Raw genomic sequence first — 24,925 nt, 5'->3', positions numbered from 1 at the left:
TTTATTTACTGATGAAAAGTCATTGGCCACAACTTCTTTAGCACAACAAACATGTTTGTGTGCATGTATGTTGATGCAATTTGCATGGAATTCTGGGGAACGACATCAGTTGATCCAGAGCAAGCAAACAAAAGAGGTGGGAAAATTCTACAAAACCAATATTTACTAGGGAATTGTGGGTGACTTCCAGTGATGTCTGCTTGCTTATGGACAAACACTTGAAAAATAAGACTTCTGGTTTCTCATTTTCCCCCTACATGTGCCTTCCATGTGCCCTCCAAATCAGTTCTGGATGGTTCCTCAAACCTCCAAAACTGATACAGAGGTAGAAGAGGAAGTAGAAGCCTCACTGTGTGAGCCCCACTGCGTGAGCTCACTCCCATTATATTGGATCTCACCTCAAATTCCCAATGATTTCATTGTAAGGATGAGGTCCATCAAGATTGTAATTTGAAAATTACAAAAAAGAAAATATGTATTTCCAATTTCATTGTTGAAAACTGTTTATATAGATAATAAAACTATTGCAATTCACCAAATAACTAACATACCCCATTGCCTCCTCAAAAGGACTGATTTGTCAAACTTCCATAAACCTTATGAAAAAAATTGGGCAGTGGCTGTTTTTGGTAGTGGTCTTGTTCTTTGTTTAAATGGAACTCCATTTAAACTATGTGCTTTTTGCAATAATTAAGATGCTCATCCCATGTGGATCATGTTTCTATTCCATTACTTTGTAGTGGAAGATTCTGTGGTGGTAACAGATTTTTTTTCTTTTGTCGGAGGGGGAGTTAAGAAGAAAAAAAAAGGCACGTAGAACAACATGACGCATCTCAGTTATAAAACCTGCTAGAATTCCTAAATAAATTATAGGGTGTAGCATGATAGACATTAGAAACAACACAGCATTTTGGTTCATTAAAGACCAACATAGCACATTTATACTGTAATGAGTTTTGCGGACTTCAGTCCCTTTGTCAGATGCATGACATGTTATCCTGGGGGAGGAGGGGTGGCTGCTGTAAACAGCAACGTCAGAGAGATATCAAATGCAGAAAAGCAGTTGTTGATAACACAGACATCCTAACATTGGCAATGCCATTAACACATACTGGGTTGCTCCTTCTCAGTACCATTCTAAGCTCTAGAAATAAAAGACCATCTAACTTTAAAAAAATATATAAAAAAAAGCTGAAACCACTCTGTGGTGCGAATAAGCGTGCACCACTGAGCACTACTGAGCGTGCACCACCCGCCCGTTTCAGTAGTCTTTGAGGCGCCACCCGCTGCGCCTGGTCCAGGGCATCCTTTGCTCCTTGCCAGCGAACATGCCCCCAAGGCCGTGCTACTGGCTCTGCGCACTAGAGGGAGGCACAGCCTCATCGCAAGGCGGCTCCCCCCCCCCCCCCCCTTCCTGGAGAAGATAAAGCACGACCAAACTTTGCAAGGTGCATCGCAACTACCGCAAGCAGCAGCGGAGATGGAGCACCCGCCCGCGGCTCGCAGTTTTATCTGACTAGACGTTGTTGTTGTTATGAATTTGCAAAGTTGCGTGACTGGCTGAGCGAGGGAAAGAGGCGTGGGCGCTGCAGCAGGAGGCATTCCCCACCGCGCAGCCCAGGATCTTTTTATGATCCTGGGAGATCCTTTCTCAGCCAATCGCATCCTGAGTTTCAGTCTTCTCCGGTGCTGCTCAGTGCGATGCTACTTAAGCCGCAGCGAATGGATGCATGCAGGACGTGATGCGCTTTTGTGGGTTTTGTTCCCTTTTCTCTCCCCCCGCCCCGCGCTCGCGCGCCTTTCCCCCTTTCTTTTTGCACAGTTCTGTATCGGCTTGATAATGGCGAGCAGAGGCAGCAGCAGCAGCGCCGTTCTGCAGGGCTAGCTGTCCATTTGCAGGCTGCCGAGGGGGCTTGGCTGGGGAGGCGTCTCGAGGAGGACAGGAACCGGAATGCAAGTCCTCCCAAACGCGTCTCGGACTGAGATTTATGAACAGCGTCGCTCGAGAAGAGTCCCAGCAGACAGTTATCCCGGGAGAAATCTGCCAAGCCCCAGAAAAGAAGAAAAAAGGAAAGAAAGAAACCCGGCCCTTTAGATAATTTCCAGGGGCTTTTGTAATTGCCCTCACAATCTGATATTCTCTCCCTCCCTTCCATCCTTAAGTGATTCATGTCAGTCTCTCACGCGGGAGTCATTCACAATTTATAAATGGCAACCTGACTTTAGTATTTATGAATCGAGATTAATGCTTTAAGCAATCAAAAACGTTCACCTTTCCCCAAATGCCTCCTGGAGGGGGCGAGGGCGAGTCTGCGCGCGTTATTTCCCTGCAAGTTTGTTGTTCACGACTAACACCTCCAACCACAGCGGAGGGAGGCCCAGAAGGCGACCCTGCGCGCCTCCCCGCCTTCTCTTCCTGGGGGGAGTCCCAGGCCTCCTCTGCTGCCGGGTTTGCTTCTCTCGAGATCGCGCAGGAGGCACAGCGAGCGAGGCGTTCTCCTTTCTGCCTTGGACCTTTTTTCATTCTCTTAGTCCTGGAGGAGGGCAGGGTGCACCTGGGGAAATCCCCTTCCTGGGTACAATAAGGCACGGTGGTGTGCGGATTCCCCCTCCCGCTACTGAAGACTTGCGTGGCAAAGAGGAATGGGGGGGGGGGGCGACGGGCATCCCAAGTGTAAGGGGCTTAAGGCCTTCTTTCCATGCCAGGGCAGGGCTTAGCCTTAGCAGGAATAATGAAGAGAGCGCCCTTGGCCAGGCGCACAATGCTTTCCTTCCCCAACCAGTCCTGACGTGTCTTGAAGGGAGATTTCCAGAGCAAGTGACGAGTTGGGAGCAACAGCGCGGCCTTGGCCCCCGGTGCGTTTACACCTCTACTAGGACTGGGAGAGCCGGGAGGAACACGACGCCTAGTCAACTCTCCGCTGTTATTTCTGGTCCTCATTGAGAAGGAAGGGGAGCTGTAGACCAGGGTGCCGAAGACCGGTCTACAGGATCTCAGCTCCCCTCCCTTCTCAACGAGGACCAGAAACTTTTGTTTCAATTAGAGTGCCCAAAGTTGGCGAAGAGCTGCGTGCCTCGGGAGCCACCCCACAGACTTGCAGCCTTGTCTCCGCCGCTGCCTGCCCGCCGACCCCAGCGCACCTAGTTTTTAGTTGATTAAAAATATTTTAAATTCGCGCCTTAGCCTCAGGAGGGTTGGCTTGGTACAAATCATTGCGCTCTTTGAGTAGCGGAGAAAGGGGACTTTGGATGCGTTTATGTGCCGGATCATCTTCGCCTTGTTGCGCTTTTGCAAAAGGGTGACCGAGGTGCGCTGGCACCCTTGCGAGTAGTTCAGTGACCTCTCCGCTACCTTCTCCAAAGGTGCTTCCCATAGCGCCACTCTCGCGTCCACTGCGCGACTGCTTGAATCGCGCAGCTTCTCAAGGGAGCGAGTGCGGAGCTCCTCGCGTCCCCTCCAGCCCAGCCTCATCCAAAGGACGCCTTGCAGGGCGTGGGCAGGCCAGCATACCTTCCCCTAGGCTGGGGGCAGAAGGACCCGTGGGAACCTCCATCCCCCCCCCCCTTATTTTGCAACAGCCATCAGTCAAGAAAGATGGCAAGGGGTGTTGTCGAGAGATGCCCAATGGGGTGCTGCTCGCTGCAAACTGGCAACAGGTTTGCGTTGTGTTTTCTCATGCGTTTCTTGGAAATGGCAAATCCGGATTAAACAAAACGGAGGCGAACGTGGACGAATCTGGCTGCACGTGGACCCTGCGAAAGGGAGGGGGAGCTGCATACACCGTGAGGCGCACCCCCTAGAAAAAGCCCCGGAGCAGGAGGAGACGCCGCGTCGCCCGCGCACGCGAAAGAGGCGGCGGCGCCCCGTCCGGCTTTCCGCTCCCGCTTCTCCCCTCCGACTCCCTTCTCATCAATGACAGCGAAGCCCGGGGGGGTGGGGGGGTCTGGCCCCGCCCCGCGGCAGCCCGGCACTCGCCCCTCATTGGAGGCCGGCCCCTCGGCCTCCTCCGCCATTGGCTGGCGAGAAATCAGTATCAATGTTTAAGCGGCGGCGTGAGGTGAATAGAGTCAGTCGGCAAGACGGAGGCGGGAGCCCGCGCGAGCGAGAGCGCGAGCGAGCGAGGGAGGGCGCGCGGGGCTGCGCGGCTGCCGCATCCGGCGAATGCTGCAGAAAGGGAGGAGGGGGAGGCGCCGCCACTGCCGATCCTCCTCCTCCTCCTCCTCTTCCGTGGCTACATCCAACTGTTGCATCTGCCTCCGGTCTTCCCAGCCGTTACCTGCTGCGGGATCGAAGCGGGATGGATTTGTTCGCTGCGGGCTCCGCGCGCCCTCCTGCTGCGCGTGGGGTTTGACCCCCTGACCCACCCGCGAGAGGATTTTTTGCTTTCAGGCGTGGGAAGAGACCGAAGCAGCCTTCGCCTTCCAGCGGATTGCAGGATTCGCTCCTGGCCCGTCGATCCTCCTCAGGACTTACATAGAGATACAAAATAACAGCAAGAGAAGACAACTGCTTCTTACGTACATCCAAGCAGCGCCGAAACTTGCCAGAGCTGTGCTTTTCAGATTGCGTGTGTGCGCAGTGCGAGCGTGCGGCGTCTTTCTCTCCCGCCCCCCACCACTCCATCTGAACTCTGGGTGTTTCTATCACACGTGATACCCAGGAAAACAAGGGGGCACAACAACCTTGCATCCAAAAGCAGCGGAGGTGGGGGTGGGGATTCCAGGCTGCTTCTCGCCCTCTCGGACCCTCCTTCAACCTCCAGGGGCCGAGGCGAGCAGAAGTGGATCCGAGGCCAGCACCCTCCCCACACCTGGCCTCCCCCCAGCTCTGCGTGGATTGCAACAAATGGCATTATTTTTAAAAGCAGCCTCTTTTCCTGCTCCCACTCGGCGCTTCTGAGACTGTAGAATTGCATCCTCCAGCCCGGACTGCCGGGGGGGGGGTGTCTTGCGTGTCCAGAGCCCTGGAAGCTGCAACTCTCGCCTGCCCCGGAGCAACGTGAGGCGCTACTGACTGGGTGCTCTGTGCTTTCTGTTTTTGCTCGGCGAGCTTTGACTCACCCAGACGCTTCGAAACACCTGCAGTTCTGGCTCTGGCTTCCATGGACGACAGCCGGGAGAGAGTAAAGACTGTTCTGTGAAATCCTGACATCCCGTCCAAGGGAGGGAGTTGTACGAGTGTTTGTTTTAAAGACCCTTCATCCACCAGCAATAACCCCCGCTCCCGCCAGCCAACTCCACCCCCCTTAAAAATCTCTTCCCATTTTGCTGTTTCTCCACAGACACGTATTTCTTTAAAAAGCTTGTGAAAATGAACCGAAGCTGCTGGCTGCTGCAGCCTCATGATTTTCCCTCCCAGTTTCTGAGAGCATTTTTTTTTTAAATAAAAGGATTCGAAAATATTTTTTTTAGCCAAGCTTCTGTGAGCTCTACTCGGTGAAGAGGACAAAAGTGGCATTTGCGGTGGGGAGGAGATGGAGGCGCGAGGAAGAAAAGAGGGGCGATTGAAGGCGCTGCCTCGTGAATGCAAAGGCTGTTTCCCCTTTTAGGGAGAGACTTCGTGTGCGCGTCTCTCTCTCTCTCTCTCTCTCTCTCTCTCTCTCTCTCTCACACACACACACACACACACACAGCGCCCCCCTCTCGCTTCCCCCCTCCCCCCTTCCATTCTCTGCGCCCAGCCATGAGTTGCCTGTTGATTTCCTCTTGACGGCCAAGACAGAGAGCGAGGCAGGCAAACTGAAATTAAACTGCAGCGAGGAAAGTGCAGAGCTCTCGCAGACACGCACAGAGGCAGCAGCGAGAGGCGGGCGGGCGGGCAGGCGGGCGAGGGGCTCGGCGCGGTGGCGGCGGCGGCGGCGCCACGAGCAGCAGCGGCGGCGGCTCCTCCCGATCTCCCAGGCGCAGCAACCCCGGCGTGCCTCTGACGGGGCCGGCGGCTGATTTTTCTTTTTTTAACTGACCCCCCTCCCCGTCTCGTTTTGCCGAGAGACCCACTGCAAATCCGGAGGAGGAGCGGCTCTGTCGGGCTCTGAATCATCTCTCTCTCCCCCTTCCTCCCGGAGGAGGAGGATCTGGTGTGTAGGACCTACAAACCTGCAGATACCCGGCTCTTTCGGGGGGCTTCTGGACACCGCGCTTTGCCTCCCCTCCCATTGAGAACATTATTTCTGGCGCCGCAGGAGGCGGCCAAGCGGGCGGCGGGTCCAGCCGGAGAGATGCGGCGCTCGGCAGCAGCACAGCCGGCGAGATTTCATCGGCGTCTGCAGCAAGAGGCTCGCTGAGGAAACCCGGCAGCCGGAGCCGTCAGGCGTCGCTTCCCCGCCGCCCCCCCCCCCGCAAGTCTTGGCCGAGCGACTGCGGCCCCCTCCCCGCCCGGCGGCTGCTGCTCGCCCCTCCCTGGCCGCGCTGGCGGGGCTGCGCTTCTGGGCCAGGCGCCTTGGAGCGAGGAAGCGCTTCCGTGAGAACACGCGCGCACTCTCGCCCTCAAGTCCCTGCATTTGAGGAGATTTCTGCTTCGGGTCCAGAAAAGAAGCTGCGTGGTTCTGAATTATTCTCTCCGGCCCGCTCGCGCCCCGCACCCCGAAGTTGGACGCAGCAAGGGGGACTCGCCCGCCCGCGCGCTGCCTCCATGGTGGGGCTGGCGGGTCTGCGCGGATCTTGGCGAGCAACAGGTCCTGGAACTTGAGCGCGGCGGCGGCGGCGGCGGCGGCGAGCCGGGGCGCAGCGAGGCGGCGGGCGCGACTCCCGACCGCGGGGAGCGACGGCAGAGCGGGCGGCCTCGTCGGGGGGCTTGGTGGGCGCGCCCGGGGATGTGGCCCCTTTCGGCCTGCTGCCTGCTGCTGTGCTGGGCTCTGCCTGCCCTGACGCTCAAGAACCTGAACTACTCGGTGCCCGAGGAGCAGGGCGCCGGCACGGTGATCGGCAACATCGGCCGCGATGCCCGGCTGCAGCCCGGCGCGGGCGGCGGGTTGCCGTCCCTGGAGCGCGCCCGCGGCGCCAAGTCCACCTTCCGCGTGCTGGAGAACTCGGCGCCGCACCTGCTGGACGTGGACGGCGAGAGCGGCTTGCTGTACACCAAGCAGCGCCTGGACCGCGAGGCGCTGTGCCGGCGGAGCGCCAAGTGTCAGCTGTCGCTCGAGGTTTTCGCCAACGACCAGGAGATCTGCATGATCAAGGTGGAGATCCAGGACCTAAACGACAACGCGCCCGCCTTCCCGTCGGACCAGGTAGACCTGGACATCTCCGAGAACGCGGCGCCGGGCACCCGCTTCCCGCTGGCCAGCGCCCACGACCCGGACGCCGGCGAGAACGGGCTGCGCACCTACGTGCTCACCCGCGACGACTACGGCCTCTTCTCGCTCGACGTCAAGGCCCGCGGCGACGGCACCAAGTTCCCCGAGCTGGTGGTGCAGAAGCCGCTCGACCGCGAGGAGCAGAGCCACCACACGCTCGTGCTGACGGCGCTCGACGGCGGCGACCCTCCGCGCTCGGGCACCGTGCAGCTCAACGTGCGCCTCATCGACTCCAACGACAACAGCCCCGTCTTCGAGGCCGCCTCCTACGTGGTGGAGCTGCCCGAAAACGCGCCGCTGGGCACGGCCGTCATCGACCTCAACGCCACCGACGCCGACGAGGGCACCAACGGCGAGGTGCTCTACTCGTTCAGCGGCTACGCGCCCGAGCGGGTCCGCGAGCTCTTCAGCATCGACCCGCAGACGGGCCTGATCCGCGTCAAGGGCAACCTGGACTACGAGGAGGGCGGCCTCGTTGAGATCGACGTGCAGGCGCGCGACCTGGGGCCCAACCCCATCCCGGCCCACTGCAAAGTCACCGTGCGCCTCGTCGACCGCAACGACAACGCGCCCACCATCGGCTTCGTCTCGGTGCGCCAAGGGGCGCTGAGCGAGGCGGCTCCTCCCGGCACCGTTATCGCCCTGGTGAGAGTGACGGATCGTGACTCGGGCAAAAACGGGCAGCTGCAGTGCCGGGTGCAAGGGGATGGCAGCGGCGGGGACGGGGCCGTGCCCTTCACCCTGGAGGAGAACTATGACAACTTGTACACCGTGGTGACAGACCGGCCTTTGGACAGGGAAGTGCAGGACGAGTACAATGTCACCATCCTGGCTAGAGACGGGGGCAGCCCTCCACTCAACTCCACCAAATCCTTCTCTGTCAGGATCCTGGACGAGAATGACAACCCTCCCCGCTTCAGTAAGAGCCTCTACGTGCTGCAGGTCCCTGAGAACAACATCCCCGGGGAGTACCTGGGCTCTGTGCTGGCCAAGGACCCAGACCTGGGGCAGAACGGCACAGTGTCCTACTCCATCCTGCCAGGGCACGTGGGTGACGTCTCCATCTACACCTATGTCTCCGTCAACCCCACCAATGGCGCCATCTATGCCTTGCGTAGCTTCAACTACGAGCAGACCAAGCACTTTGAGTTCCATGTGTTGGCCAAAGACTCTGGCTCCCCCCACCGAGAGAGCAACGCCACCGTCCGCGTCACTGTCCTCGATGTCAACGACAACGCTCCTCTCATTGTCGTGCCAGCCCTCATCAATGACACCGCCGAGCTCCAGGTCCCGCGGAACGCTGGCGTTGGGTATCCCGTGGGCACTGTCCGTGCCATGGACAGCGATTTTGGGGAAAGTGGGCGCCTCACCTACGAGATTGTGGAAGGCAATGAAGAGCACCTCTTTGAGATGGACCCAACCAGTGGGGAGATCCGCACACTGCACCCTTACTGGGAAGAGCTGAGCCCTGTGGCTGAGCTGGTGGTCAAGGTCAGTGACCACGGAAAGCCGAGCCTTTCCGCAGTGGCCAAGCTGATTGTGCGGGCCTTGGCTGGACCTCTGCCTGAAGCAGGTGAGCCCCAGGTGAATGGCGAGCAGCACAGGCGACCCCACTGGGACCTGTCCCTGCCTCTGATCGTCACCCTGAGCACCGTTTCCATCATCCTCTTGGCTGCCATGATCACCATTGCCGTGAAGTGCAAGCGGGAGAACAAGGAGATCCGCACCTACAACTGCCGCATTGCTGAGTACAGCCACCCCCAGCTGGGTGGAGGGGGTGGTGGCGGAGGTGGGGGAGGAGGCAGCGGCGGGAGCAAGGGCAAGAAGAAGAAGATTAGCAAGAACGACATTATGCTCGTGCCCAGTGAAGGGGAGGACAGCCGGGGGCCCCTCAATGTCATGAACGTGGTCAGCAGCCCCTCCTTGGCCACGTCCCCCATGTACTTTGACTACCAGACCCGGCTGCCCCTGAGCTCGCCCAGGTCGGAGGTGATGTACCTGAAACCTGCCTCCAACAACCTGACTGTGCCACAGGGGCATGTGGGGTGCCACACCAGCTTCACAGGGCAAGGGACTAACGTCAGTGAGGCTCCCCCGAGCCGGATGTCCATAATTCAGGTAGGAGACTTTTAGAAATCACCCGAAACTCCCTCACTGCCCAGTTGCATTTTAGGTCTGCAGTGAAACCTGCTGAGGCCTCTCTCCAGGCATCCCCCAAGATGGGTTGGCTCAGGGTTCAAAAACCTGCCTGCATTTGGGCCTGATTCTTGTTTCAGTTCATTGGTAGCAGGTTGATTGGAAGTTAGGTCAGCAAAATAAAAAAAAAAAAAAATGGCACACCAATGAAGCATTACGGTACTGTGAAACTGGTGCACATTTACACCTAAGAACCACTATGTTTGATCAGGTTTCTCAGAACTGGAAATTGGCCAGCAGAGGGGCTTTGTCTGAGGTTTCACTGTAATATTCCCAGGGAAAATGGGTAGGCCCATCCCTCGCTGCTAAGTGGAGATGGTAGATATTGTTCAGTTTAATAAAAAATATATCTACATATATGGGGTTTGATGTGAGGAAATTTGCAGATGCAGTGTATGTAGCTCTCCATTCGTGTATGTCAAGGTGAATTCTGTTTGCAAATGTATGTTTTCATGTTTAGAATGTCCTATTAAATATATCTGTACACAGAGATATACTGTACACATAATATTAATTTTTGACATAAGAGTACTGTGTGCCCTTGCCACTTTTTCTTCATGACCAAAAGAACTAAGCAGTTAAAAGAGACATAAATTCTGCAGTGAGATTTGCTAGATTGCTACTATCTGATGAAAGTTAAACACTTTGAAATCCCACAGAAAATGTTTTAGCCACGTGCCGTTACCCGCCCCCGCCCCCCATTGGCTCAGATTGTGCTTAACTTCAACTGGATTGAGAATATATGTTTAGCCGCGTATATGTTTAATTTATATGTTTAGCTCCACTTCATGGGATTCAAATATATAAACAAATAAATAAAAAGGAAGTGAAAGCACAATATTTATTCTTGGCATGAATCGACATTTTGATTTTTGCCTTGTAGCCAAGGACTTCGGGCTGACCCTGCAGGCATGCGTGCTTCTCATTTGATGGCAGCAAATCAAATGGTGACTTGCATGTATGAATGGACCATCAGAGTTTGAATACAATGGATAACATTTTAATATTGTACATTCTCTTGACTATAGTGCTTTTCAGTGGAGTCAGTTCATCCATTCAGCCAGCATTTATCAAGGGTTGCACCGCTGAACTGTCTAGTAGCGTACATGTATGTGTAAATCTGCTCTGAAATGGTTTACTTTTTATGGTGCAAGTACATGTGGGGCTACATTATGCTTTTACCTGAAACTGATGGCAGATGTTTGTGGAATGGCAATGATCCAGCCAAAATTAATTACTTTTAAAGTCTAGTAGAGACTGAAGCACATGCACAACTATCTACCTGTAATGACTAATTTAAACATGGTCATCTTGGGGTGGGTTGCATGCCACTCATCTCTTTATTTGCAAACGAGGGTGGAATGTTGTGCATTGGTTATTGGTTTTAATTCAGAGAAGGAAATTATTTTCTTCAAGGAGGAAGATAATTGGTTTGGAATAATGATTCTATGGAAGTCATCTCCCAGGGTCTCAGTATTTCCAAATCATGCCCTTCTTATTTGAGAGGGCTGTTGTCGAGCCAGTGGGCTATAGATGGCATCTCAATAGCCTGGACCAGAAGGCTTACCTTTAAGCTCAGTTTTGCTGAAACCTGAGGACTTCACTGGGGTGTGTCTCAATCTGCACCTAATTCAGAATGAAGTTGTTGCATTCTAGATTGTTCCACTTCGGTTTGCAGGTGGGGGTGTGTCATATTTTTTCAAACACTGTTTTATGCAAGGTCTCTGCATGGTAGTAAAATACTATATACATTGGGATTCAGCTCTTGTTGATGTCCTGGTCTATTACATGCAGGGAGCATAAAAAGCATGACCTACTCTCATCTAAACTTTGAAGCGGTACATTTCAAAGTTCCCCCCCTTCATTTATTCTGCATGATGAGTAGATTGGGTCTAAGCCCTATGGAACAGGACTTGACCTGGGGTTGCTTTCTTCTGTGTACAAATAGTGGTAGTTGTGGAATGATGTTTGCCTATGACAAAACAACCTTGTGCAGGCTCTGGATAATGGCTGCTAAACACATTGCCAGTGTCGTATGTTTTGTCCCGGGTTGCTTCTAATATGCTGTTCTGAGTCACAGGGGAATGATCTAAGTGTATCAGAAGTGACAGAGACTCATTTATGTTCCAGGCTTAATGGGGAAAGTTGCTCTCTTGCTCTTGGTGCACTGAAAAGAAATTATAATGGGTTTGAGATTTTCATTTCTGCATGATTTCATATACTTAAGGTTGCTGCTCTTTTTTGTCTTTCTGCCGCTCGCAGCAATCCTATGCAAATATACGTGGAGTAAGATCCATTGACATTAAGGGGATTTATTTCTGAGTAAACATGTGTGGAATTGGGCTTCAGAAGGCCACTCCCCTACATTCTGTCCTGCTGCAAGTTACACTTCGTCACACTCCAGTGTCACCAAGAAACAGAACACAAAATGTGCCCATACACATTTTGAACTCCCACTCGAATGGTCTCGCTGAATGGCTCATGTTTCAAGTTCCTATGTAGGTGAATAGGCTGTTGCTCATTTCTGGGGGTGGGGAGTGCGGCTCTTGGAACCAATGTTGAGGGGAGAGCAGAAGCTGTCTCCACCAAAAGGAATCCTGTGGGCCTCCAGCATGCCCCCCCCCGCCCATATAATAGGTTGCCATCCACACTTCCCTGGTACGTCATTGTGATGGACTAATCTCCAATTGCTCTGCTGAGGCTGGGGTGCTGCTATCTGGCAAGCCTTAGACCCAAATACTGCAGTCACTGATCCAGCAGAGTTATGTCTTTTAATAACTGCAAACCCCCTTGCAAGGTCACTGTGAACGATTCTTCAATTCCCACTATTGAGTTGTATTACAGAAACAATTTCATTTTATGCTTATCATGAATGTGTGTTGCTATCAATTAGGTGAGCTGAGCAATACTCAAAATTTGAAATTGATTTTAACAAAAAGTGACACTTGGAGGAAGAATATCAGGTTAGGGCAGAACGGAAGGTAATTTGATTTATAATTCATGCATTTAAAATGGATATTTTTTTTCCTAGTGGCATTTGTCTAGATCATGTCTGTCTTAAAAATGTAAAATGGAGTAATTAGAATACCAAGCCCTCTAAAACCCACCCTCTCCAAAACCATTTTTATCTAGTGTAATAGTTACTTAAATCTTAGAGAATTATATTTTGCTAAAACCATGTAATTATCCATCTAGAGCAAATAACACATGCATTGATAGTGCTGAATCATTAAAGATTTTAATGTAGTGTAAAATCCCAGTTGGCAAACATGACTTGTTTTCCTTTTTTACATTGTAATACTGCATAATATCTTTTTGTCCTGAGATTTATATAAAACTGAAAGAGGAATTTCCTCCCTTAAAAAGGTGTTCTGTGGTTTCTGTATATATGTAATAAAATGCTAACCATGGATGGGAACTAACTGCAGGATCTGTAACATGGTGTGGCAGAGGGGATTATGGAGTCAGCAGACTAAATTTTCCCTCCTTTTTTTCCACCTGGGAAAATCAGGGGCTCCAAGGTTTAGGCCATAAGTAATAGTGCCCCTGGCGTTACATGTTCTCGAAAAAGATATTTGAATCAAGTGGTAGGTGACTGATTTCTGTGGGTTGTGGGTATGAGGCTCCTTGGGTACAAGTTGAGGAGCTACTTCCAATCTGCAGCTAGTAATGGAAACCTCCATCCTGGAGCTTAGGACAGAATCTTAGAGCTTCTGCTCCAGCCTCCTGTTCTGTGTGGGAGCTGCAGTTGGCCATCCAGCCCCTGCTTAAATACCTCCTGTGAAGCTTCTCCTGTCTTTTCTCAGGCAGAAATGTCACTTTCCTCCATTTTTGGCTTGAAAATGCTAGGATAGGGAAAGGCTCGTTGAATTGCTCCATTTCATGCAATGGTACAGATGGACCAGTGCTAGAAACCCAGGTTAAGGGAGTTAAATAAAAATACTTCCTCAGAAATGAATGCGAATCTCGACCCACATAGTCTCAGCAGGCCAGGATGCCTCAAGATGCTGGCGCTAGCGTGAAATAATACTCTTTCCCTCAAATAACATGGGCTTTAAAAGGAAGCGACTGCGTTATTAGCTGGCTCTTCACCTTTCCTACACAAGTGTCGCAGTCATATGGTACGGTACAGCTTTTCTGGGACTATATCACATCAGGCTGCAGGTGGAGGAATCTCATGTTTGAATTCTTTCCCATGGGGAAAAATAAAAATCTCCCTGCACAAGGAAAAGTAACTGATGTGTTGGATTTCTGTGTCTTTTTCTTTTCACAGTGGCAAATAATCCAAGTGTAGAAAGTTATCAGTGCACCTGATGTAGATACCTCAAATTCAAATTTTAGTAGGAACCACAACAGCCAAAGTGCTAAAATAGTTCAAATGTTTTTTGGGATGTGTTTTAAAAAGGGAACCCCAATCCCTTACCCCCATACATTTGTAACTGTGAACTCTTTAAATCTCCATGCTTTTTAGTCTTCAGAACAAACTGTTAACCCCCCTCCCCACCCCAAAGATCTACTAGTAAAACTCTCTGGGTGTTTATTTCCTTTTTGCATGATTGCAGAACAGACTACATTTTGTAATACTATGCATCTGGAACAGTTACTGTGTTATAAATCATGAAATCTAAAAGGCAGCACAACATGGCAATTGCAGGAGCGAGGAGTTCTGATCCATTTCCAACCCGTTTAGAACAAGCTCCCACAGAAACAGAAATACTAGCAAGGGTGAACCTTTCTTGGTTAGGGAACTGGCTCTAAGAGGGAATGATCCATGGTGGCTGGTTTTCATGTTCAGGTAATCCAGAGGGGATTGCATGGGAGAAAAAGTAGAGCTTCAACTCACCCTTATTTTGGATGTGTAGTATTACGTACTATTATTGTGAGGTTACTCTGGGCTGAGGAGGCTGGGGAGAGAGTGACTTCCCCAAGTTCAGGGTTCTTGCATTATTCTACAAAACCCTTAACAACTTGGGTCCTTCAGGACCGCCGGACTCCTTACATCCTTTAGGCCCTCTCCCAGTTGGATGTGCAGGGCTTGATGAATACTCAAAAAATAAAATCCAGAAGGCATATTATGTGTAAGCTTTTCTCATTACATGGCTAATTATAACTGATTCCCCCCGCCCTGTTGTTTCCTGTTTGTAACCTTCATCTGAACCTGCTGGACAGTTCTTAAGTTCTTATACAGACCCAAGTCACTTAAGTAAGGCAAACAGGGATTTGTTCTGTTTCTTTCAGATATAAACATCCTTGCATGTAAAACCAGAAGAAGAAAACTTGTGTGGATAAGTGCAGTAATTTCATGCTAACAGTCACACACAAAAGGCTTGTTTTTGGGGTGTGTTTTTTTACTTCTGGCAAACAAGCCACTCTTTCTTTTTCTCTACATTTTCAGAAAGATGAAAGAGTTGATGGATAAAGGGAAAGCAGCAGATATAGGTTCTTTAAAGTGACATGACAGCAGCATTGAAAACTATCTACATATGCAAGTCGTGCTGATGATCATAGAGAATATTTACGATTGTACTTGTGATCTGGTGCGGAGAGATTTGTAAATATAGCAAGAGTGGAGACAGAATAAGAGAACCACGGCTGCAGATTTTTATTGAGCAGTGGCAACAAAAAAGGCCATTTTGCAAGAAACTCTCAAGCTGAGAATCGCCACGGTTTGCTGTGGTAGGCAGTCCTGTAACATTTTTAGATAAAGTACAGATCGTTCATAATACTTCCAGGCACCTGATGTTTACGATGTGCTGACAGATTACTGTCAAATCCCAATGCAACCTCATCACCAGGTGTCCCTAGTAGCATCTGAGAAGAGAAGAGACTTCGGGGGGGAAGAAAAAACCCATAAGCTGTGTTCATGCTGTTCATCTATATGTGCTATTGTTGCATAGCTTGCTGTTAGAAACTTCAGTGTGTCTGTTCTGAGAAGGCTTAATAGAGCCTGAGGACACAGCAACAGGAAAGGGGGAGAATTCTTCTTTTTTAAGATGCTGTGTTTATGTTACACACTGAAAAATCTACTACCAAATTTGCCACATACTTCTTAATTTTGTTTTCAGCCTTCATGTGTGTAGCAATTTTCAGGTAACAGGAGTTAATGAAATTCACTAGCTGCCTGGATCTCTGGCTGATAGTCCTGTTTTGAAAAATAAATAATGAGGGCCTGTGTCCCAGAACTCAGGCAGCATGTGGTGAAGGAGGTTTCCTCAGAAGTCAGGCCCAGATGTTTTAATGTGACTTCCATATTCAGTGCAAGAATTGTGCTATTCTGCTTGGGGCTGGTGGCAGCTGGAGGACCACAGATATCCCCTCTTTCAGTATGCATGCTTAGGAGGATTGCATAGTACCTCCATTTTGTTGTAATTACTATGAAGACTGCATGGGACCAATTAATACAAGTGGAATTCGGTGTAGCGGCAAGGAGATTGTTCCGTCAGCCCCTGCATTTCCGCCTCACCGATGGATCATCCTCCCCTCTCATTCCCTCGCATGCTGTTTGGGGGTTGTTGCAACCCCCCGAGTAGATTTGGGGGAGCAAAGGGGGGAAAGCTCCACTGCGCTAGTGAAAATCCTTGTTCTGGCTTCCTAGAACAGAAGGGGTTCGTTGAAACAATATTTCACCCAAATACGATAGTCAGACCTTCTCAGAAACAGTCTATATAAAGAACATTCAGAATGACTGTATACATTTGTAAATGCTACCTCAGCTGCCATATAAACCGTTCAAGGGCAGGAAGTGCCTGATGAGCTGGTCTTTCTTGCAGAGCTGATGGAATGAGCCCCTGCTTTTCATCTCTCCCACTGGTTGTGGTTTGTTTAAACTAATTTTGGTAAGAAGAAACCACAGTTCCCTAAGTTTGGGTGCAATGTGCAGCTTTTAAGCTGCTCCTCTAGCAGAGAGGAAAGGAAGTACCTGAATCCAAGCCTTTCCGCAGCTCATTCCCAACCCCCTCAGCTGTGGTTTTTGTGTTGTGATTGTCTGAACCAGGCCAGGGATCTGTGTTAAGCCACCCAGTGATTTTATGTCAAAGACAAGATTTGAACTTGAGATTTCTTGTTTTTTTAGCAAAGTCCATCACTATCCAGAAATTGTACTGAGAAGCCTCAGATCTGGAATAGATGCTTTACAAAGAATTGTCAGTATATTTTAAGCGGGCAACTATAAATTATGTCAAATAAATGATCCTTTTAATGTATATTTTAAAAATCAGCCACAAGGGTAAGGATATGATCAGGAAGCAGCTATTTGCTGTGGGTGGGAAGCTGTGCTTTATGGGGGAGGGGGGAGAATAACTCCCTCTCTTCAGTCCCCGTCCTGAAGGAGGCTCCCCATGGCTCCTGCTTAAAACACACAAAAATACCAGTACATTCAGTGTGATCTTGCATTTAATATACATGTCTAGCCCTAAATGAAGCCTGCTAAGCCCAGCTTGCACAAGTTGTAGATCACCATGACAAAGCCCACTTCGCCAAGCCAAAACACTTCACTCTTTCTCAAAGACCACCTATCCTGGCTTCCTGACCAGTTGCTTTAGAAACCATTAGAGCAGACCTCTCCATCAGGTCTTCAGTCTGAACCCATTTTGGCTGCCCACAATAGCCCAGTTGGGATTGCACTTTAGTTTCCCTTTCCTTGTACTTTGCAGATGGGGAATTGGAAAGCCAGCCTTCCTGGAGGGGAAAATTGGTTCTGGAGATTGACTCTGAGGACTATGTGCTGAAGGCTTCAATAGATTTTCCCATTGTGTTAACCGAGGAACCCTCAGAGTTTGAGAACTTTGAAAGTATGCATACTAGAAGTTTGCAGTGAATGACAGATGGTCCGTTCAAATCAAGATGTCCAATTCAGTTCTCTACCCTACTTCCCCTTGGCTCCCACAGCCTGCTTTGGACTGCAAGTGTCACAGTGTAGCTGCAATGAGAAGGCAGATCTGGCAGAATCCCAGCTTCTACACAACTGTCAACTCTTGGCAAGCTAATACATTATTGGATCCTGAAACTCAGTGTCTAAGCTTCTCCAGCTCTTGCTTGTCTCCATCCTTCTTCAGTGCCATCCAGCCTCACTTCTCTGGATCTTAAGTGTGGTTTTTCTCAGACATGTTTTTGCCTTTACCCCTTCATTCTTCAACTTACTTCCTTTATGATTTGCATTCCTTAGCTACCTGACCTATCCATGCAGGTCCTCCTGTCTTTTTCCTTCTCCTTAACAAGACTCAGCAATTTTCCCATAGCTGTTATGTATGTGCAGCCTCCAAGGTGTCACAGCACCACGACCAATTGCTGGGAGGGGTTTCATTGCTGCCATGGCTTGAGGGAGATTGTTGCAACATTGATAGTGAAGCTACAGTACAAGATAAGAAGCCAAGAAGGGACATACTGCTTTTGTGAGAATGGAGGATTAATGATGCATTTGAAATGAAAGCACCTTCATTAAATCCACGGTGACACTATTGGTGTTCTCTAGATAAAGAGCAGTTCTGTGGGCTGAAAATGTTATTCAGTAAAACTATTTCCAAGCACCAGAGATACTCAGGCATACTCAGGCACAACAGCATGTGTGGCTGACCAGCAATATGGGAAGAAACTGGTTGTTGTAGTCCTAGGCAGCATGCATTCCTTTTGCGTATCCAGGTATGCAGGTTCATCTGTATTTTGTGGGGGGGGGGGGTATTGGGTTGTTGTTTTTATTTTAATTATGTGAACCGCCCTGAGGCTTCTGGATATAGGGCAGTATATAAATTCAGTAAACAAACAAACAAAATTAGACAGACTCTGTGGGGAAAACACTTTGGATAGTGCAATACAGTGGTCCCTCGGGTTAAGTACTTAATTCGTTCCGGAGGTCCGTTCTTAACCTGAAACTGTTCTTAACCTGAAGCACCACTTTAGCTAATGGGGCCTCCTGCTGCTGCCATGCCGCTGGAGCACGATTTCTGTTCTCATCCTGAAGCAAAGTTCTTAACCCGAGGTACTATTTCTGGGTTAGCGGAGTGTGTAACCTGAAGCGTCTGTAACCTGAAGCGTATGTAACCCGAGGTACCACTGTATCTAGCTGCAGTAGGTATTCTATCCATATCCGTTTGCACCCACAGTTTTCTGTATAGGTTGACTTCTCCATGTAAGGTGTCAGCTGTGCTAAGAAGGATCCTTGGATTGATCTGCTCTTGCTTTAGGTTAGCAACATCTAACTTAGGTTTGCCTTTGTGCAGGGCATCTGTCCAGTGTGTGCTATTTGATCTGGTATAGCTCTCAGTGCCAATCAGCTGATGGGTGCCTTTGTTGTTCGTTTGCAAGAGGATTGAATACAAGCAGTTGCAAATGGACTTCAAAGTGCTGAGAACCTCATCAGTGCAGATGGTCCCCGTGGAGCTCTCTGACAGCCCCATCTGCCAAGAAACAATCAGCATCTCAGTGATTTATTTGCCACCTCATCTTCTTTACTTGCCCCTACATAATGTCATGTATGATGTCTGGTGTGGGCCAGGTGGATGTGTTTGGGGGGAAATGTCCTCTCAGGCCCAATTTAGCTCTTTGCTGGGTCATGTCCAGTTAGGCTGGTGGGCTGGAGGTTCTTCACTGGTGCTTCAGATCCTGCACCCTGCTGTCAGCGTGTGCAGCAGTGACCAGGGCCAACAGGAACCATAGAAAATGTAGTTCCCACCGTTCCTGGCTTCCCTGGCTGCTTCCTGGTAGCCAAAGCAGTGCCTCCTAGATATTGTTGGATTTGACGCCTGTCAGCCCTCGCCAGCACTTCTTGCTTTAGTAAGTTTTGGAAAGAGAAGCCCGTGGTAGGGCGTGTCGTTGCCACCCATGGCTCTATACTCTGGGGCAGGGAGGGACTTGTGTTGGCACCATAACGAGTGTGGCGCTGTCAATTAAGAATGAAACTAGTCTTAAATTAGATTCAGTATATGCAGGAGATGTCCAAATTAATATAAATGGACCCATTTCCACTGTTAGTGGGAGGAGAGGTCTATCCATAGCTATGAATCTTTGGCTTGGTAGAACAGGAGGTGCTTTTATGAGGAGTGACATTTTGACAAGGAATGGAGAAATCTGTCGATTTTAGTTTCTCTCAGTTTCTCACTTCTCCAGTCTTAAATTGAATTTGATCTAATTTTGCATCAGCTGGAGATATTTTGTTTTAAGTCAGTATGAGCATTTATATGCTATGTGTGTGTGTGTGTGTGTGTGTGTGCATGCGCACATTTCTCCTAATATACACATTATTGCATGAATTCCCCCCTAATACAATGCATTTTTGTACATTTCTCCCTACTGTATCCTTCTTGTACACCTGCATTTCAGTTTGCATATTGTTTTGGGAATTGTGAATGAGGTAGGTTTGAGTTAAAATGTGGACTGATCAAATTTCTCCCCATCCCTAATTTTGACATAGTTTGCAGAAAGAGCCTTGAATCTCTTCTGTGGCAGCTGCTCCTCTGAGGGTGCAGACTTATACAGCAGAGTAAGTCCAAATGAACTTGATGGAGTTTGCTCCTGAGTAGACACATAAAAGATTGGATTTTAAATCTCATTTTCATTAACATTACTGTACTGTATTTCATTGGCCTTGTTTAATTAAAGGGGAAAACTTACACTGATCTTTCTTTTTCAGAAAACAGAGGAATTGATTTAGGCTTCTCAATGTAGCTAGCTATGATCCAAGTTACTTGTGAGTTGTTCTCCTGCATTATATCATATCTTAGGGTGACACAGAAGTTCACAAATCTTGCGAACAGGGGCTAGTTGCATGCTAATTTAAATGTGTAGACCTTTAATCATTTATAATTATTATTAAAAATACACATTGGGTGCAGTGAAGAGGGTCCGAGGGGAGCCCCTGGCTTGCTCCCCTGTGCTGCTGCAGGTGGAATATACCTGTGGGGCTGTGGGAGGTACAGAGGAAGAATTCTAGAATTTCTAGGTTATGTATAAGATCGGTAAGGTGCACAGATGGATTTATATCCTAGTAGCTTTCAGACGGGATGTGGGTGGTGCTGTGGGTTAAACCACAGAGCCTAGGACTTGCCGATCAGAAGGTCAGCGGTTCGATTCCCCATGACGAGGTGAGCTCCCATTTCTCGGTCCCTGCTTCTGCCGACCTAGCAGTTTGAAAGCATGTCAAAGTGCAAGTAGATAAATAGGTACCGTTTCGGCGGGAAGGTAAACAGCGTTTCCGTGCGTTGCTTTGGTTCACTAGAAGCGGCTGAGTCCTGCTGGCCACATGACCTGGAAGCTGTACGTCGGCTCCCTCGGCTAATAAAGCGAGATGAGCGCTGCAACCCCACAGTCAGTCACAGGTGGACCTAATGGTCAGGGGTCCCTTTACCTTTAGCTTTCAGACATGTAATATATTCAGCTTTCTGCTTTATTGTTAATTGGCCCAGTCTGCCCTATAGTCAATTGAGGTACTAAGAGAATAGACCAAAAAACAAACAAAAACCCACCTCCAAGTGAATTAGATGTATTACCTCACATTAGCCATTGTCCCCATTTGGAAATGATAATATCATTGACTTCTGGCTGGCTAAATTCATTGGTTGCAGTTCTGGACTGTGCTCAACTCTTTCCCTCTTTCTTTGTCACACCCTGAGCTGCCATGCTCAGGTGGCTTCATAAAGAGAAGGCAGAAAACTAACAGAGGGGCTTGACACCTTCTCTGTTCTGGGGTATCTAGCCTGGGGAAGAGGGAGGGATATACTGGTAAATGGATTTCTGTTGCTTTCCCCACTCCCCCAAGCCCAAAGATTTCAGAAAGCCAGTGGGAGAGTGAGAATGCAGGAAGGTTTGGTTCAGGGGGACGGAAGTGGTCTTGTAAGTCTTCAAAGCCGTCAGTATCCCAAGGCTTTGTGGCAGATGGGTGATGTGTAAGAAACTTGTTTCACGGCACTGAAGAACTCAGATGTGTTGATAAAGGCCGTGCCCGTGCAGCAGAAATTAGGCATCTGTGTTCTCTAAAAATTATTTTCATTTTGCTCTTGGAGTGATCGACACCCGAAATTAATTTCAGACGATGTTTCAGACGATCTATTGAGATTCATGTGCCAGCCTTCCTCCCTTTGCCCATTCTAGTCCTTCTGACGCGTTGATTACGGGTATTTGCAGGCCCTGCCCTGGAACACTTCCAGGCAGTTTTATTGTACTGAAATGGCTGCTTCCAGTTCATTGAGCATCTAGCATAATACGGCTGAATATGATTGGCGCGTTTACATATATTTATTCAGAAAAAAATCCGGCAGTTAAACTGCATAATTATGGGAAAACGAATCATAACAATAAAAGACCATTTAAGTTAACAAGCTTTGTGATCGAAGGATAAATACAGGTTGGATAAATTGAGACTGTAGATGTAACTAATCTACATAAATAGGCTTTGGTCTGATTAGAAGAATGGAATACATTAAAATAATTTAGATGTTACTTTAAAAAATCATTTTGTTTCAGTAATTTTTTAAAAAATAATGAGTTATTTCTATTGTTTGGTGCATTTCTATTAAAAATAACTGCTTCCAGTGATAAAATGCAGCACTGCACTTTTTTTAAATAAAAAAGTAATGTCTACCATTAGCAGAAAACAGAAAACACAAGTAAAAAAGCACAAGATTTTAAAGTTCATTTGTGCTTCTGCACAGTGGAGTTACCACATTCTGTGGTATCCTGGGATAACAATATAGTTTATTATTTCAGAGTCTGCTTCGATCAAATATTAATTTAAGGCTTAAACAAATAGAAAGTCCTAGGATGAGGAAAGGTTTTTTCACTGTTTCATATCAACTGTGTAAGCAAGTATGTAAGGAAGGAAATGTCGACAATGGAATTGTCCCCTGCCCCCCTCCGACAAGGAACTCTTTCACCAGTAGAAGGGGTGGGGTGCATAAACTGAGAGAGCACCCCGAGTTATCTCCGTAGGTGACTCAGGCCAGTGAGCCCAGGCCATATCCTGAGAATAATATTGTTGTAGAGGCAGAATTATGTGCAAATTTGGCATTTATTTCTTTCAATTGAGGGCAACAATAAGTTCATTCACTGTAAGAGTCCAACATTGCAGGGGGTTGGACCAGATGACCTTTGGGGTCCCTTCCAACTCTACAATTCTGTGATTCTAAAAAGGGCAAATAACAACCATTTGGCCTTCCTTCAGCTTCACCCAGTCTCCTTGGTGCTTCCTGCAACTCTTTGGCATCATGGCGGCTTGCTCCCTTCTGGAACCTTCTGTGCTTCCACAGGAAGCCCCTAGTGACCCCAGAGTGACTGGCCATAACAAGAGTCAAACCGGCAGAAGCAACAGGCAGCCACAATGATATATATGTTATATCCCACCTTCCACCCCCAAAAATTCAGGGGTGGTGTGCATGGAGCTTGCTTCTGGATAGCCCCCCCCCCCGATCTATTTCTTGTTTTATACTTGAATGGGGTAGACATGTGTATAAACAAATTTGGCTGCTCCATCCTGAGTCATGCCTAGTTTAGTTTAAACAGCCCAGGATTCCAGACTATCAATCCAGGGTTGCAACTCCTGAATTTATCAGCCTCTGCAACAACCTTGGGCGCTTCTCATTGTGCAAAACAAAAACAAAAACAAAACTCTGTCAGAAACCTTGAACTTAAAAACAAAATTGCTGCACAATTTTGATTGATTTTTAATTAAAGAAAAAAAACATTAAAGGGAACATTTAAAGGACAATTTCTTGTTTACTGTCTTTATCAGAGGAGAACAGCCTTTGTAGTGTCTGAAGCTGTGCATTAAAAATCAATTGCAAGTCTTCAAAGCTGTAAAGTTTCTCTTGCTTTGTAGATATATACTTTAACCTCCCTCCCCCCCAACCCCCCCACTGGAACATAATTGACAATTGGATTTAAAAACAAAAGGTAAATAATAGCATCATCAAAATTTTGAAGGATTTTGATGTATTTTTAATAGTAGCTAAAAGATATTTTGCCATTAAGTGGCGTGGACTTCACAGTTTGCAATTTTGTTTTTTAATGAATAATTTGTAACAATTTCATTATTTTGTTGATAGCTATGCTGCTTCCATCTCTTCTTTTTGATGGCAGTTTAGGGGAGCCATCCTGCGCACAAGAAGCTGGCTTAAAGCAAGTCTGTGTAAGTTAAGTTGGTGTAAAATTACACGAGAACCCAAAGCCCATTCAGTAGCTAGCAGGGCTGTCGCTGCTGCCGTCCTGCCTTAGCCTTGGTAGAGGGAAAACAAGCCTTTAAATTCACATTCTGTGCTGGGTTTCCTGGTGATGAGCCAAACCAGCTTAGGATCCAGCCTCCTTCTCCCTCTGTCATTGTGCCCCACAGTGCCCCCTTCGGGCGATTTACACCTGCTGAGCCACACTGAGCAAGTTCTGCCAGTCTGTGTTTGGCTGAGTTGGACTTGTGCCCTTAAAAGCGGCTGAGCTCAGCTGCCTGCAGCATCCTAGGCTGCTCATCCCGGGGGATCTTGCCATAGGATTGCCACCCCTGGGTTTCTTTTTACTTATTCATTTTAATAAATGCCCCAAGTCCATACCAGAGCTTGCCAGTAAATTATATTAGTAGCCATATTTTCACCCATGTCTTTGCCAATTGCTGAGCCGTTATTTCTGGAGAGAATCACGGGGGCAAAAAAGGGATGGAAGTTGTGTGGCCCTTTGGGTGCTGTTGGGTACCCAAGTCTCATCCACACCAGCCACTGGTTGAGGGTGAGAGGAGTTGTCCTCCCAAGAACACCTGGAGGCCCGCAGGATGCCCATCCCTGCAATGGAAATAGTTCTGTAAGCTGTGCCACCGAATGCAGCCCAGCGGCCCTGCACTGTGATCGGCCAAGAGCTTGACCCCCTTGCTTCTTTCTGCAGCACTAGGAAGACCCTGGGACTGGGGCAGGTAGTAGAGTTAGGAGTGGCTGGCCGTGATTATTATTAACCTGCCCTTTGCCATAAGGGTCCAGGACAGCTTACAACAACAGCAATAAATACAAAAACAATGAAACACTCTTGCAGGCTGCGTTCAACTCAGGTGGATCAAAGGTTCTTCAGGCTTGCTTTAAAGGAAGAACTGATTGTGGGAGAACTGACATATATCTGTCCTGAAACATTGAAGCTGGCTGAGTGCTTGAGCCATGGCTTGGGATGTTCTGCTAAGGTGGCTGCCAGCGTGTCTGCTCCTTCACATTTTTTTTCTATCGGAAAAGTGAGATTGTTGGACTCCAAGGTCATTTTGAGAGATGGCCGGGGTGTGTGATGGGAGGCCACAAGCAGAATCCCTTCTTACTGCAACCTCTCCTCTTTCCTTTGTTGGAGACTTGCAAAGGGGAAACGGCCTCCAGCCCAGCTTTTTCAGTCTTTCATAGTGAACCAGGCACAGAGTAGCTAAGCTGCAGGTCAGTACCCACCAATGAGGACACAAATGTGCAATGGAGACAATGTATGGGGTCACCAAC

The 24,925-nt window shown here is 48.7% G+C and overlaps 1 protein-coding gene across 13 annotated transcripts in view; it reads left to right on the top strand.

The window, feature by feature from the left end:
* Positions 1-5,839: 5,839 nt before the first annotated feature.
* PCDH17 (protocadherin 17) overlaps positions 5,840-24,925 on the top strand; it is a 472,217-nt gene continuing 453,131 nt past the window's right edge. For 8 of the 13 annotated variants that reach the window (XR_014155545.1, XM_081858029.1, XM_081858032.1 and 5 more), the window contains exon 1: positions 5,840-9,413. Coding sequence is in view for 12 of the 13 variants with exons in the window: in XM_081858029.1 (XP_081714155.1) it covers positions 6,813-9,413 (2,601 nt within the window). In the remaining variant the exon portion in view is untranslated. The remainder of the gene's footprint in view (positions 9,414-24,925) is intronic. The other 5 variants (XM_081858034.1, XM_081858028.1, XM_081858036.1 and 2 more) reach the window with 3 other exon arrangements.

Source organism: Podarcis erhardii (assembly GCF_964252035.2).
Source record: "Podarcis erhardii genome assembly, chromosome: 4".
Lineage (NCBI taxonomy): Eukaryota > Metazoa > Chordata > Lepidosauria > Squamata > Lacertidae > Podarcis > Podarcis erhardii.
The sequence above is the reverse complement of the archived record's forward strand: the minus strand, read 5'-3'. Positions and strand labels throughout refer to the sequence as shown.